The sequence below is a fragment of the Rhinolophus ferrumequinum genome, chromosome 25, assembly GCF_004115265.2.
Source record: "Rhinolophus ferrumequinum isolate MPI-CBG mRhiFer1 chromosome 25, mRhiFer1_v1.p, whole genome shotgun sequence".
NCBI lineage: Eukaryota > Metazoa > Chordata > Mammalia > Chiroptera > Rhinolophidae > Rhinolophus > Rhinolophus ferrumequinum.
In genome coordinates, this window is record NC_046308.1 from 13,363,322 (window position 1) to 13,379,269 (window position 15,948).

At 47.6% G+C, this 15,948-nt stretch overlaps 1 protein-coding gene across 1 annotated transcript; it reads left to right on the plus strand.

The window, feature by feature from the left end:
• Positions 1-3,298: 3,298 nt before the first annotated feature.
• UNC119B (unc-119 lipid binding chaperone B) lies at positions 3,299-14,590 on the plus strand. The gene is made up of 5 exons (XM_033098016.1): positions 3,299-3,570; positions 6,235-6,348; positions 8,499-8,607; positions 8,731-8,903; positions 10,780-14,590. Exons 1-5 carry the CDS (start codon positions 3,327-3,329, stop codon positions 10,890-10,892), a joined length of 753 nt encoding a protein of 250 aa, XP_032953907.1. The 5' UTR covers positions 3,299-3,326; the 3' UTR covers positions 10,893-14,590.
• The last annotated feature ends 1,358 nt before the right edge of the window (positions 14,591-15,948 follow it).

The window sequence follows — 15,948 nt, forward strand, 5'->3', positions numbered from 1 at the left end:
CATGAAATACACTGCCTTGGCCACCTTTCGTGAGACGCTGCCCCTGGCACCAGCAGAGTGCTTTTTGTTGCTGTTTGCATCTCTTCTTCACAACAACCCTAGGAAAGACGTGTGACTAGCCTGATTTATAAATGAGGAGCCAAGGGCTCAAAGGGGATAAAGGACCTGCCCAAAGTCACATAGCTGGTAAGTGGCAGAGTGAGGACCGGAACTCAGTTTGGTCTAACCTCAAATCCTGTGCTCTTAATGGTATGATGTACTATTTTAAAAACGGAAGCTTTTGAATGTACGTAACTGATGAAGCTGGGTGATGGTTACATGGAAGTTTTTGATATACTTCCTTCTCTGAAAAAGAAAGTAACCTATTAAGACTTAGTGATATAAAATGTATAGGTACATTTAAAAAAATTATATGGGGTGCTGCAAAATGTGAAAACTCATTCCTAGTCCTCTACTCCCTAGAGAATAATGCAGGTGAGTTTGGTCTCTATCATGTATATTACATATATAACATATTTATATAGTTAAACATTTATTGTGCACATGTGCAAGTATTTCTTTAGAATTCCATTAAGGAATTACTAGTTCAAACAGTATATGCATTTAAAATTTTGCAAGTACTGCCCTCGACAAGACTACATGAATTTTCACTCACCAATCTTGTGCTATATGACTTTGGAATATGCCTGAAATTCTCTTTGAAAACAGGTAGGATACAAATAATAAATTCATGTCTTTTAAAAACAGCCCTCAGTCAGGGAAAGAAGTGACTTGGATGCTAGAGAAATTGTTAGCGCTCTGTCCCGGACCACAAGGCATGCCTGCAGTCCAGCCAGAACTCACTGACTCGATGCATGCCACCTATAAGGAGGGCTGAACTTGCCGGTCTCGGCAGGAAAAGCCCTCATGCTTACCTTGGCTGCACCAGCTCCGGGCCCCACCTGCCTGGCCTGATCTGAGGCAGACTGCCTGGCTACTCTGGGACTGGCCTGGAACACAGCCACTGTCACACCTCTTACAGTGAGGGGAACGAGCAGCGGAAGGAGAGGGACTCGCAGAGCACTGAACTGGGGTAAAAGGGAGGCCTTTCTACTCCAGTTTCCTGGGTCCTAACACGGAAACCTTGGGGTTACTATTTAATGCAGGAAATCTCTTATTTTCCTTTCAACCTCAAACGGGTTTAGTATATGTACCTTTCAAAAAACTTTTAAAAGAGCCTTTTGACCTACCTTAGGGAGATTGGAGGTTACAGTCCTAATTTTTCCTACTCCTTTTTAAAAAGGGACATGTATCTATTCTTTTTTGTGTTTTTTCTTCTCCTAAAGACATAATCTTTTCCTTTTAACCACAATTCATAAGTGGTGACTAGAGAGAGTTCCTTATGTAGTAGTATTTATTTAATTTTTTTTCAATAGAAAACAGTGATTGAGTTTGCTTTTAATTCTATGAGAAAATAAGGCTACTTTGGCTTAGTGTCTACTTTCCAGAAATAGATCCTAAGTTTTTTTATAAGTACACAAGCAGCCCATGATCATAGGTTTGTTGTGATAAAGTAGCACAGAGCAGCTCTAAATAGTGTCACCAGTGACTATATCCCCATTTAGTCCCTTCAACACTCTTTTCCCCTGAGGGAACCACTATTAACACTTTAGTGTATATCCAAACCCTTTCCTTTGCAGCTACAAATACACTTCTATATATTCATATACTTTTTATTTTAAACAAATGGGATTCTGTTTTTCCCCTTCACTTAATATAGCTTTGAGATGTCGCCATACTAGTACATGTAGGTGGATCTCATTCTTTTTAACAGCTGCATAACATGAGTGCAACTATAATGCATTGTAATTTTTCAGTGTTACAAATGGTCCTGCAGTAAACGTCTTTGTGCATACATGTAGGCTAAATTCCTGGATGTGGAATTGCAGGTAAAGGGGTTAATACGTTTGTTATCCTTAGCAAGAGAAAAGCTGGGGTCCACATAACTCTAGTCCTGGTGCTCTGAAAACAAAGGTTCAGTGAGCAAGTGAGTGTGGGAAGTGGCTGCACGCTAAACCCCCCTCTTGGTGATTCACAATCAAGTAGCATATTAAAAGTTCTGGAAATTCATCGGTGACCACTCACTGCTGAATGGTTTAAAAAGAGTCGTTCTCAAAGGGACTTTAATTCTTTGTACACATCTATTGAAATTTCCCTGAACAGTTGGTAAGTGCCACCCAGTGGTAATTTCTCAAACACAGGACAGACAGCACTTAGATAGGAATTTGGCCACATACTGTTCCACCTGGCTGGGCAACTGGGGTGGAGTCAGGTTTGGATTTTGTCCAGGAATGAGGCTAGGCTTGTCAACCCCTCCCCAGCCCCTCCCATCAGGTGAGAGGGACCCAGCAAGGCTGGCATAAATGAAGTCTTGAGGCTGACCACGTGGAGAGGGGAGAGTTTCATTCTGGCCTGTTTGGCTGAGAGGTGAAATCAGACTTAGCAAACACACTTTGCATTAGTCAGACCCAGGCCTCCAAAGCAGAGGTCACTTGGGGGCAGCCTTTCCCCACCCCCCACCCATCTTGTCCAGTTGGTGAAATCATGGTTAACTACCAAGGTTCGGTGCAGAGGTCACCGCTGTGAAGCCTCTCCCCGACCCCCCAGACCACTGCTGTATACTCTGGTAGCACCTTTGCTGTACCTCTGTCACAGCAGTCAGCACTCTGGTTTGTCCTCTGGTTGGTTCATTATACTTACTGGGCTCATTCATTCAATCAATCATTATTGAGCACCCACCACGTGTCAGGCATTAACTAGACTGCCCAGTACAATGGTGAATAAGGCAGACCCAATTCCTAACCTCATTCATATTCTTATATTCCCTGTAGCCCGGCCCAGTGTCTAGTCCAAAGCCTGGCACAGTAGGGTTTAGGAATGACAATCTAATTGGAAAGCTGCCTTTGCATAACAAGCACTATTTTAACTTACCTTCTGTGCTACAGATTTAAAAACATTTTCTCCGACAGCTTATTTTTTTTTAAAACATTTTCTCAAGATGTCTTGACCACAATTTATATGACGAGTCACTTGACCGTACAAGATCTTCTTTAAAACATTTGGGGTGACTTTGGGGGCCTGATGGAGTGTCTGGGAGGTACAAAGTTCTAAGACATCCCTAGGGCCCATTACCTGGCTGTAACAAAACTGGTGAAAGGGCGGCCTGACGCGGCCCCGCAGGCCCCGCCCTCCAGGCCCCGCCCCTCCCCAGGTGCCATCCCAGGCCACGCCCCCGCTCTCCATAGTTACGGCGCTGTGGAGGCGGCAGCCATCTTGGCGGCGGAGCGATGAGCGGGTCGAACCCGAAGGCGGCGGCCGCTGGGTCGACGGCTGGGCCCCGGGGGCTGGTGACTGGCAAGGAGGAGAAAAAGAAGGCAGGCGGCGGCGTCTTGAACCGGCTCAAAGCGCGGCGGCAGGCACCCCACCACGCGGCCGACGACGGCATCGGGGCAGCGGTCACGGAACAGGAGCTACTGGCTCTGGACACCATCCGGCCCGAGCACGTCCTGCGCCTCAGCCGGGTCACCGAGAGTGAGTGCGGGACCGGCTGCGCCCTCCCCTCGCGCAGGGCCCCGGGCTCCTTGTAGCCTTCAGCGGAGTTGGCTGCTCGGGGTCCACCTTTTCCTCTCCGGCCGCCAGGCCACGCTGCCCACCGCTCCGCCGTGCCGGGCCTGCGCTCCCACCCTCACCTACACCTTGTTGGGAAGCGGTTCCTCTTGAGCTTGACTGCATTTTCCAAGGTCCGGCCACACCGGGCTTCTCCTTGGCCGGCCCCAGCTGAGCCCTCAGGTTGGGCCGTTCCCCTCTTCAGCTGGACTTCCTTGGTAGGGGGCCTCTTAGCTTAACCGGATCCTCCTGAGCCTGGTAACTGGGCCCCCCACCCATCAGTGAAGTTCCGGCTCCCTTTCCCTGTCTACTCCCAGCTTCTGCCAGCCCAGACCCTTACTTGCTTTCTCTGCGTTTCCCTCCATTCCGGCTCCTGACAGCCTCTCCTCTCTTTCCAGCCTACCTTGGCCCCTACCCGTTTTGGCCCCAAGCATTGCTCCCTTGTGTGCACTTGTGTTCTTCCTCAAACTCATTGTCATGGCATTTCACGCAAATTTAAAACTCTGCCACATTAAAAAAAAATTAGTAAAGTTTCAGTGTATGTACAAAATCCGAAATGGGAATCCTGCCTTGGACATTTGTTCTAGTGAATTAAGAATTATGTCAGGATTTCAGAAATGAGTTTCTGGCATAAAATGCAACCATCTACTACACCTTTTCATTGGTACCATGTTTCCACGAAAATGAGACCTAACCGGAAAATAAGCCCTAGCATGATTTTTCAGGAGGACATCCCCTGAACATAAGCCCTAATGCATCTTTTGGAGCAAAAATATAAGACCTGGTCTTATTTTCGGGAGGAACACTATGGGTGGGAAGAAATATATTGCCCACCCACTACCCTGTATCTCCTCTCTTTTTCAGTTCTCTTCCAAGCCAAGCCCTGACGTTTTTTTCTCTTGCTGCTATTTCCCCTCAAGAGTTTGCGGTCACCTGGTTAGGCCCAGACTTCTAACTCTGCAGTACCAGGACTCCTTTGATGGCTGAGGCTGCCATAGTGTTACCTGCTGGGTTGCTTTCGTGATCAGCTCAGGGCTGCTCAGGTGTACCTCAGGGAGCTGGTGGCAGCTCCAGGGATTTGGGGATGGGAATTTGTGGGAAGGGCCTTGGTCCAGACTGAATGAAAGGGAATTTCCATCTCCTAAAATAGTTTTAATTTGGTTTTGGATATTTTGATGTCCCCATTTCCCACCACTGTTTGGGTTGGGACTGTCTTCTGCGTCCCTGAGTATATCTTTAGAAAGTCTTGCTATTCAGTTTCATTGAAACGTTGTGAAAAAGCCGCTTTTGTTCTGACCCAGTTTTCATTTGGGGCTCTGAAGGTACACAAATGCTTATCAGCTGGTCTTCCTAACCTCATGCTTTCTCCTGATACCAGGGCTGAATTAGGCCATTCTAATGCCTGGCCCTAAGCAGCATTCTTTGTGGGCACTCAGGCCCTGTGTAGGAGCTTGGGATCCATGCTCTGCAGCTTTTGGAGAAAGCCACAGGTCAGGGCTTGGTGACCTCTGGATTTTATTACTCTTCTTAAACTCTGTTCCCTTCAGCAAGTTATCTGTTGAGTACCCTCGAAAGGCAGAACCAATTTCAGCCTTTTTGGGAGTTACAAAATAATCAGTAGCTCTCAAATTTGCCATCTTACTGGAGAGACAGCTTGTAAAACATGAAACAACTAACACAAGCAGGCAAGATAAGATGAAAGTGCCAGAATGAGTTGTGGAGAAGATGCTGTCAGGAGTCATCCAGAAAGAAATCAGTGAAATTTTCCATGATCAGTATGTTGACTAGCTGCTCAGGTTGTTGTGGGCTCTATTTCACTTTGGCCTGATGCCCTCTCTCGCTGGCAAATTGTCCTGCCTCCTGTGTAAGTATGGCCCACCACCTGATTTTGTACAGCCCACAAGCTAAGAATGGTTCTAACATTTTCAAATAGTTGGGGTGGGGGGGGCAAGGAATACTATCTTGCAACACATGGTTATATAAAATTCATATTTTAGTGTCCATAAATAGTTATATTAGAATACAGCCATGGCCATTCATTGACGTGTTGTCTGGCTGCTTTTGCATTACAGTGACAGACTTGAGTAGTTGTGACAGAGACTGAGTGGCCGCAGAGCCTAAATTATTTATGATCTGGTTCTTTACAGAATAAGTTTGCCAATCTCTGCTTTGTGATACCCAAGGTTGGTAAACAAGCACTGTATTAGCCATTAGATCAGTATGTGTTTAAAAATGGATTTCTAAAAAAATTCTACCCTTTTGTGACATCCCTTTTGTTGACAGTTCATGAAAAGTTTGTAGGCCATTTTTGACGTGTTTCCAAAGAAATCTCCTTTTTTTAAAATCCCTGTTTCTAAACGTGTGATGATAATCTTTCATCCAAGCCAAGTCCATGCTCTTTTTTTCTTTCTTGGATCCCCTCGTACTCTCCACAGAACTTTTGCTTATAACATAAGAGGAAGTTTTTTTGTTTGTTTTAAGTGAATTGTGTAAGGAAGAAACCTGAGTTTGGTTAAAAACTTGAGAGGAATATGAACGGTAGTTTTGGATGGTTATTTAATGGCATTGTTCCCTCTCTCTCATTTTCAGATTATTTATGTAAACCTGAAGACAACATCTACAGTATTGATTTCACCCGCTTCAAAATTCGAGATTTGGAGACAGGGACGGTGCTCTTTGAGATTGCCAAACCTTGTGTTTCAGGTAAGCCTCTATATCATAGCGGTCACTTAATAGTTGGAGCAAAAGGCCTTTGAAGTTTGAATTTTTGTGTGCCATTGCATCCTGTGTCATGGACTCCAGTGTGTCCCATTTCCATCACGTCGTGAAGCCCGGCCTGCCAGTCGTGCTGGTTTGAAACGGTGTTGAAAGGCTGGTGTTTGTTGAGTAGCTACTCTGTGCTGGTCACTGTGTTCCACAGCTTTCTGTTTACATCAGCTCATGAAATCCTCACACGTCTGGGAGGAGTTAGTATCCCCATTTTACAAATAAGGAAACTGTGGCCCAGAATTTCCCAGTGACTTTCCTAAGGTCCTGTGCTCTTTCATCTTACCATATTGCCTCCACCTAGGAAAGGAATCCTTGAAATGAAGCTGTCATGAGCTTTGACTTCTGGGGCACTCTGGAAGGTGACACTGAGGATTCCAGTCCAGACCATGAGACAGTGTCACCTCTCTTCTCCCTCTCTTTCTTTTAAATAGTGTCTCGTAGTTTCCAGTAGGTCCTAGTTTGGATTTTAATCTCCATCATTTTCTGGATGAACAGAAAACCCATGCATATGAACTCATCTAGTTGGGATTCCTTAAATTAGCCTTGAATAGGTGTTTCCTGTGCTTGTGATGCAGTTCCAGGGTGATTCATTTCTGGTTGGGGAACCACACTGTCTTTGGAGTCCATCACTGAACAGTTAGCACCCCCTGGAGTTAGTTACTAGAACACCAGCAAAGATAACCCATCAGAGTATCAACTGGCGTCTGTATTAATAACTTGTTTTGCAGAGCTTTTCCCACCTGATTGCTACTCAGAAAGAGCTTGTAAATTTGGTAAGGCAGGTATTAGTATCCCAGGTAAGTCAAAAGACTTTCCTGAGAAAGTCTCAGCTCTGGTTAATTGCACAGCCACGACCAGAGCCCTGGTCTCGTCATCCCACCCAGTAGTCTTTACGCAGCTATAATCTAGTACTGACCAAGGTGCCTGAAGGCTCCAGCTTGGGGGCACTTAGCTTGAATTGGGAGGGTCAGGGCCAGCTGGCTTCCTGGGTCTGTGGAGTTCACATCTGTAAGCCACATGTCCCAGTACTTAGGATGTTTCACGGATCCCGGGACTACTTCAGGTATGTGGCTTTGAACTCAGTTGCAGAGACTCTCAAAATACTTTGCTTTTCAACCTCTCCAGTCTTTACCTTTAAGGACCTTGATTCACTTGGAACATGCTCACACCAAGTCATACCCTCCAGCAGCACTTGTTCTGATGAGCTGTTCTGAGAAGATTGGCCGGCCTCTCTTTGAATCATATTGTTGGAGCCAGGGCTCCAGAGTCTTTGGGTACGAACCCTGCTCAGTCTGGTTGCCCAGTTGCTCTTGACTTGTCACAGGCAGAGATGTTTGATGCTGACAAAGACTTCTCTTGTGTCGTACCCAGGTTCAGCCTAGACCTGAAGAAAATATCCTTGCTGGACACTGGGTGGCTACTTGAGGGAGATAGCTCTTTGTCCTCATTAGAACGGTTCTGCGATTCATTTTACAAATCTTTCATTTCCTGGGTTCAAGAATGGACTAAACCAAGGACCATCATCACCCTTGTGGACCCTCGTTCAGGTCCCACATACTGGTTCACTGCCCATCTGCTTCACCCTTTCCCGGGTGGGCAGTGTTGGGCTGGTGTGGCCTGGCATAGGTGTTCATCCAAGGAAGTACAGTACCCCAAGGCTGTAGGTCAGTGTCTGCCATTTAAATACCACAGTTCTTTCTCGGGGTTTGTCTTTGCTGCGAGTCAGAAAGGTTTACGTTCTCTGAAGGAGCCTTTTGACTAGCTTCAACTTTCGTAGTCTCATTCTTTTGGTTAGTGACTAGCACGTGAACTTGGTCATCAGGCCCTCAGTGAGATGGACCTGGATTCAAATCCCTGCCCCCTGCACTTACTGTTTGGGAGACTTTGCACATGTGACTTAACCTCTCTGAGCTTGAGCTTCCTGATGTGTAAAATGGAGAGAACAGGCACACCTCACGGTGTGGTTCTGCTCAGCACAGTGCCCATCAGCCATCCTGCTGTTCGTGCCGGTGCTGCTCATGGGTTGTGCTGTTTGGGTGGGTGGTGCCGAGAGGGTGCGCTCCAGATTCTGTGTGCACTTGCAGGCCAAGAGGAAGAAGAGGAGGAAGGTGGAGATGTGGACCTCAGCGCAGGACGTTTCGTCCGCTATCAGTTCACACCAGCATTTCTCCGCCTCCGGACAGTCGGGGCGACGTGAGTACCAGTATTCTCTGAGGGGAGAACATCCTGCTGTTTACAGAAAAGGATGGTCTCTGGGAGGTTGTCTTTCGGGGCAGGAGGAGGCAAAGTAGGGCTCACAGAGGTTTATTTTTGCAGGGTGGAGTTCACCGTGGGAGACAAACCTGTGTCAAACTTCCGGATGATTGAGCGGCACTACTTCCGGGAACGCTTGCTGAAAAACTTTGACTTTGATTTTGGTTTCTGTATCCCCAGCAGCAGGAACACTTGTGAACACATCTATGAGTTTCCCCAGCTTTCTGAGGATGTCAGTACGTACACCCTGACTCATGGAGCGTTCTAGTTTCTTAGGGTGACAGGAACAAGCCGTGAGATCCATCTGGTCCAACGCCCTCGTTTGGCAGAGGAGGGAACCGTAACCTGATGCATCACTTGTCATTTGCCCTCAGGCTCCTCATTTCCTATTGTTCCTAATGTTTCAAACTCGGAAGGCACAGGGAAGGTTTCAATACCAGCTGTCCCTTTTAGGTGCCTGCTATGGGAAAGGGCGGGACTGAGGGCGACATGAGGAGGCGCAGGAAAGCTGCGGCCTGAGGAGATAAGCGCCTCTCCTCTCTTCTCCACTGTGAGTCACGGTTTCCCACTGTGTAGGAGCCCTCAGCTCCTGGCTTGGCACTCTGTTAACCCTTCACATTTTCCTTAAACACAGCTAGATGTGAAACAGGGGCTACATAGAATTGTAGGTCTGAGGACCTCCTCTGGCTCATTCTCTGCCAGCAGAAGGTGGATTAGATAAACTGTTAGAATAGGTCCACCAGGAAATAGGGGGCTCTTACAGGTTTTGGAGCAGAGCGAGTGACATGATGGAACACTGTCTTAGAAGAGAAATCCCGTACTGCGCTGGAAGAACTGGGGAATGCACCAGAGGGAGAAGGCTAGGCAAGGGAAGACAGTGACTTCATTAAAGGGAAAGAACAGGCTTTTGCAGTTTCAGTGACTTTGGTCTAGCTATCTCAGGGCTGCAGCCTCCATTAGGAATTAGGGAAACTGATCCCAAACAATGGGGATGTGAGAGGGGTCCTATGGAGAGTGGTGGGATTTATTTAGTTGCGTTGTGAGGAAGGATCTACATATAATGACTGGTTTTCTCAGAATCCCAGGTCCTTAAAATTGTCATATTCTCACAACCAGGTACTCTACTTGTGTGGCAATGCTGTCCCCAGGTAAAATGAGGATTGCAAAGATGTGGGACAGTGTTCATGACAGCAGCTGGGCCTGGTTTGAACTCAGCTCTCAAGCTGGGCTGGGCTGTGTAGATACTTGAGAGAAAAGATTATGTATAGCATTTCAAGTTTTTACCCAAGGCAATATAACTTCTTGAAACCAGGCAAGCTAAACACTGCAGTGAAGGTCACATTCTGGATTTAGACCAAACCACTTTGGCCTGGGTGGGTTCAAAGGACTTGAAACAATGTTTCACCTTTTTAGAACTGGTGAAAAATAGCATTTCCTCCAGAGGACTCAAAATAGCATGTAATTATTAACTCAAGACTGACCGAGGTAGTGACTGTTTAATTCTCTGGACTCTCCCAGTTAAAGAGGTCTGGGTAATGGCCTGAACAAACAGGAGATTTAAATCTGGATCCCAAGACAGGCAGACCTTTTGCTGAATCATTCCTAGTTAATACCCTGATCCATCTCTGGAGAAGTCTCCTTACGCTTTGACCCTCTGTACTCATGTACACCTTGAATTCCTTTGGTTGCCAGGGGTGTCTGTGGGCAGTGGCACAGTGAGGCACAGCTTTCTGAATTTGGACCAGAATGTCTAGGGGAACAGACTGGAAGCCCTGAGTAAATAAGCTGCTATGGGCCATGTTGGTAAAAGGGTAAGCCCATTCTCCAGGGGTGCTGACCCAGAGTCCAGGCTGGGGATCACCAAAGAGGGACTGTCAGAGAGTTGTTTGCTTCCTGGTCTTGAAGTAGGTATCATGTTCAGTGTGGGGACCTCTGTGGTAACCGGTTTCTCCCCAGCTCTCAAAAGCTGGCTCCCTCTGTTCTGACTTCATTATTCTGGGAGCGTGTCCTCACATTTTCCAGAAGGCCCAGCGTATGAACTTTAGAAAGGATGCTAGTTCCCACCTAGCCCATGGGGCAGACTTACACTTTTTTTCTTTCCCTGACTTGCAGTTCGTCTGATGATTGAAAATCCCTACGAGACCCGTTCTGACAGCTTCTACTTTGTTGAGAACAAGCTGATAATGCACAACAAGGCTGATTATGCCTATAATGGAGGCCAGTAACTGCTGCAGGACCGAACAGGGGAGGTGCTTTACTGTGGCCCGAGGTCCTGGCACATGAAGGTGGCTGAAGCTGCTGTTAGTCAACACACATCTGGAGCCTCGCCCCAGGAAGCCAAGGGTGGGGTGGCAGTTTCCTGTGCTCCAAGAGAGGTGCCAAGCAGTGCTGTGTTTCCTTTCCCAGTATTTTTTCTTCCCTTTCTGTCCCACCCCTTAGGTCACAGAGGTACTATAGTAAAAGTAAAAGATTAGGAAAAGCTCTTGGAATCCAGATAAAAAAGACAGTTTATTTTCATGTAGTCATAGCTGCCTTCTGGTTGACGTGACGAGCCCGGGTCTCTGTGGCAGAGCTGTGCCTGGGTGAGAAAGCTCTGGCCGGCCCATCTGCCGGTTAGCAGCTCTTCTGTAGGTTCCTAGGTGCTGTGGGAAGCTGCAAGGTCAGCCTCTTCAGGCATTTCTCATCACTTCCGGTGTTGCCATCAGCACAATCTGACCTTACCCTGTGCATAGTTGTAAACCAACTGGAAAGAAACTTGAAAGGGGGTGGAGGGGAGGAGTGGTGCCAAGAGTCGAGGCACTAGGGATTGGTGAGGCTGCCAAGCCGAATGATCCATTTTAGGGAGAGGCCTGCTTACCTGTCTGGCTTCCAGGATCCTCGGCCAGTCCTGGGGATCCAGCAAGGTGTCAGCCTGGCAGTGCCTTCCTGTTCTCATTTTGGAGGAAAGATGACCTCGGTTTGCATCTCCCAACTCCTCTCTTTTGAGTATCTCCTGAAATAGAATGTGTCAGTTTTGCTCTTGGAACAATAGTACCTTTTGAGGCCAAGGCCGGAGCAGGCCTCATTGTGTGTGTGTGTGGTTTTTTTTTTTTTTTTTGCTTTCTAGGCTTCTTTTTGGGAGGTTTTATAAAATGTCAGAGGTGTTCCCAGAGTATGTGATGTGCAGTTAGACTTCTGATAGTACTAATAACTCCCGGGGCGCATCTGGCTCGTGTTGGGGCCAGGATGAACCAGCAGATCCCTAAACGAGGCATTTGGTTTTTCTCTGCACAGCATGGCCTGGAGGGCTGGCTCTTGATGGGGTTTTGCCTCCGAAACTCTGTAGATTGCTTCTTCAGGATTTTCCTCTCTGCCTTTCTACTGAAGCAGTTTCTGGAACCATCCTGGCAGGTCAGATCTAAGTAATGTATATCTAGCTGATCCTTCAAATGCTAGTTGGAATTGTTTTGGGTGTTAGGCCCCTCAGCCTGTTTCTCCTCTTCCAATCAGAGGTGGGTTCTCAGAAAAGCTTCCTTGCACATCCTGCTGCTTTTGTCCTCAGGCCTTTATTGGATAGACTTTCATCTCCTTTGCTCCCTGCGGTGTGTGACTGTGTGGGTAGCTTTAGGTGCTCAACCCTCGATTATTATTGCCAGGATTTAGCCTCGATAGGAAGGGGGCAGTAGGAAGGGCACAGGTATGTGGTAATAGTCACTGTGTGTGCGGGCGGCGTCACTGTAACTGTGACAGGGGAGTTGTTTCCCTGGGCGCTTGGGAGGAAGGCTGTGTGGGGCCAGGGAAAGAAGGGCCAGCACTTGGCCGCAGAAGCCCCTGATCGTTCACTGACTAGTGTTGCTCCCAGTTTGGATTCTAGAGCGTGAGTGGCCTTGAACCTTGGCCCAGTGCTTTGTGCCAGGCCAGAGTCTGGGCTCTGCCAGATGCCGACAGCTTTCTCACTGAGCGAACCCCGGCTCAGCCCTGTGTGCCAGCACTGGATCTAGCCACTGAGGGAAGGAAGAGACCGGGCACCCTGCAGACCAGGGAATCTCAGAACTGGAGCCGACTACCAACCAGGTGCCTTACGTGGGGCTCTGCCCCATATGCTGCTGGGGAAGCTGCCTCGTCCTCATTCCCTCCCCGTCTGTGGACACACAGCACTGCCTCCGGTCCTGTTTCTCATCGTGCCTCCTCTGACACTTCTGTGTGTCTTGTCGAGCTTCAGAATCACCCCTTCTCTCTGTGACAAGCTGATTGGGAGAGTTTCTACATTTGATATTTATCATCTAGGAGGTGGTCTCTAGAGCTGCCCAGAACTCTGCTCAGTAGAGTGTGTCTTGGAAGTGTGTCCCAGGGCAGACTGTGTCTTGTCCACTGTGGGCTCCTATCTGCCGTGTTAGCTTTTGCTAGGAGGAGAACCCGGAGGGCAGAAGAGGCAGGCACTCTGGCGCGAGTAGTGCTAAGTCCTCTTCCCCTTTAGCTTGCCTTAGTCTCACTGGAGACCATTTTGAGGCCAAGTGCTCAAACTGCCCAGCAGGACAGGGTTTGCCATCTTTTACGACGGAAGGTCTCGTGTTCTCTACCTGAGACTCTGGATTCTTGTGTCTAGCTACTCAGGAAATCTTGAGAAGCATTGCTACTCTGGGGTGTTCACCAGGGTGAGGTTGAAATTCAAGCTTTTGTACCTGAATTGGAGAGAGACTTGGAAGTCATACTTTTTCTGAAAGGAGCTGAACCAATCAGAAGTTGAATCAGGAGGCCGTGTTATTAAGGAATCTGGACTGTTTGTTGATAGCCATTATCTTTTGGGTGATACAATGGGAGGGAAAAAAACTCGCTGCGTGGGAGGCTGTGCCGTTGTTCAGAGCTGGCGTCTGAGAGGCAGCTCCTGGAGAGAATACATTCCAGTGGACTGGCAGGCCCACCTGGTGCCACGGGGCCCGCCGCCTGCACCCCTACCTTCCTCTCCTGTCTTGCTCTCGTCCCTCTGCCTTGGAATCTCCTGGGAGAGAGCCTCTCTTTTCCTGTGAAGCCTTTGGGCTAAGACACCCTTCTAGCTTCTCCAAAGAAGATCCTGGTTTATTTAATTCTATGTTCTAAAGAGTAAACAGAAGAAATAACAACTAACAGTAGTTCTGGGTTAAAGGAGGCTCTCCTTATGTGTTAGCTCAAAGCTGTCTTGTGAAGGCAGTTCAGGGGCGTGTAGGACTTCCTGAAGACACCCAGAGTCTGGGCCATCTGGTTCCCAAATAGCGGTGGTGATTTGAGGAGGTTCGGGCTAACTAACCATAGACTGGAGATTCTTGAAATGGCAGTGACTGGGGAATCCTCCCCTTATTTTTTCAGTTGAAGTGGAAGTCCTCTGTGGAGTGGGTTTAATGGGCTGTGTCTAATGTACAAATAGGGTGAGTCTTGCCTTGGTGTGTCCTGCCACCCTGGTAGGCTCCCAGGGTACTCTTTTTCCTCTGTAAAGTCACTTTCTCTGGTGGCCGTTGTCACTATGATGTCAACGAGGTTTGGGGAATGGGGACAGCCCTAAAAATTCCAGCAGACTCCTTGCTGGTGCACGAGGCTCCCTGATACATGTAGAGGGCGCTGCTGTACTTGGTGTGGAAGCCTACTTGTCAGACATCCTGTTACGCACATTCTGTTACAGGAACGTCTTAGCCGCAGGGCAGGACGGAGCTGCTGGAGGTGGATTTACCCCTTGTTTTACAAAGGATCATGTAAAGTCATTGAAGTTTTGAAAGTCTATTTTTTCCCTGTAAATCTATTTTTCACAGAATATAAGAAACATCAATGACCGGGTCTGCTCTTCCTCCTCTTTCCCCTTCGCCTAAGACCCTCATTCCAGTTTGTATTGTCTTTGGGTCCAAAGTAAACTGGGTGATTTATTTGTATACAATGTTATTTTGCCACAAGAGACAAATAAAAGATTTTCACAGTATGTGTACCCTCTCGTCTCCTGACTGGGCCCCTTATGTTACTGGGGGCGGGGAACAAGTATAGAGTCGGGGAGGCCTTTCTGGAAATAGTTTGAACATAGCTGGTTTCTAGGGTGATTGGGGAACAGTATTGGACTTTGGGTTTAATATTTTCGCTTTATTTTGCTGGGGGGCTTTGAGAATTAAAAATTTATGTACATATTTAAAAAGGTTTATTAAGGTGTACTTTAGTAAAATTCCACTTGTTTAAGAGTATAGTTTAGGGGTAGCCTAGTGGCTCATTTGGTTAGAGCGCAGTGCTCATAACACCAAGGTCGCTCAATCCCCACATGGGCCAGTGAGCTGCGCCCTCCACAACTAGAGTGAAAACGACGACTTGACTTGGAGCTGATGGGTCCTGGAAAAACAGACTGTTCCCCAATATTACCCAATTAAAAATAAAATATAGTTTAATGTGTTGACAAATGTATACAGTCTTATTACCCCATCACAATCATCATACAGAGCATTTCCATCGCCTCAAAAAGTTCCCTCCAGTTCCTGGTGTGTGTGGCCAGTTCTCTCCTTTCACCCCAGCCCCTTGTAAGTGCTTTCTGTCTCTGTTGGAGAGCTTGCACACCTTTAATATGAAACATCCATGTTTAAGGTCGCAAACAATACAATTTTATAATAAGTCTGGTTTAGATGGTCTGGGGCACCTGAAGCATCTGTGAAGCCTCTGCCCACAAATTCCACTCAGCATTTCCCTCTCTTCTACTTTTCCCTTTTTCCCTCCACCCAGGGCTGGTGACCGGGTGGGGGTGATGGAAAGGTGAGAAAGACCTCAGCATTTGCCAGTGACAGTGATTCGTTTGGCTTTAAAGTACCATGAAGTAGAGGCTCTTTTAAATTGAAGCATTTCTTTTAAAGAAAAGGTAACATATTAAAGACCTCGCTGCATGTTTTGATTGATCTCCAGGAAGGAGAGCAAGGGCATGACAGAAGACAATTTTTGGCGCGTGGGTCAGTGCTGAGGACAGATACCTGGCCGAATTATTGGTGGGGAAAGGCAGCTGGAGGGATGTGTGGGTGCCTGCAGGGTGTGGAAGTCTGACTTGCCCCTGTGCTGAGGGAAGACTTGCCAGGTAAGTGAAATCACCATAGCTTCTTGAGCAGGGTGAAAGCGTCCTGAGGAGGATGCTAAAGACCAAATGCATGGCATTAGAGGGCAGTGCCCCCTGCTTCCACGCGGCTCTGCCCCACAATTGGGGGTGAGACAGCTAGGACTACAGTGGCACAGGGAAGTAGCAGCACTCCCCCCACCTTCACAAACCTCTGGGGGAAAGAAATCTCCCTCCCAGCAACCAAATTCCCTAGGCCT

What these genes read in the sequence shown, in the direction of transcription:
- UNC119B (XM_033098016.1), top strand. Translation starts at nt 3,327, where the DNA reads ATGAGCGGGTCGAACCCGAAGGCGGCGGCCGCTGGGTCGACGGCTGGG. An exon ending in TGCCAAACCTTGTGTTTCAG is followed by an intron (nt 6,349 to 8,498) that starts GTAAGCCTCTAT and finishes GTGCACTTGCAG; the next exon opens with GCCAAGAGGAAGAAGAGGAG. An exon ending in CTCCGGACAGTCGGGGCGAC is followed by an intron (nt 8,608 to 8,730) that starts GTGAGTACCAGT and finishes TTATTTTTGCAG; the next exon opens with GGTGGAGTTCACCGTGGGAG.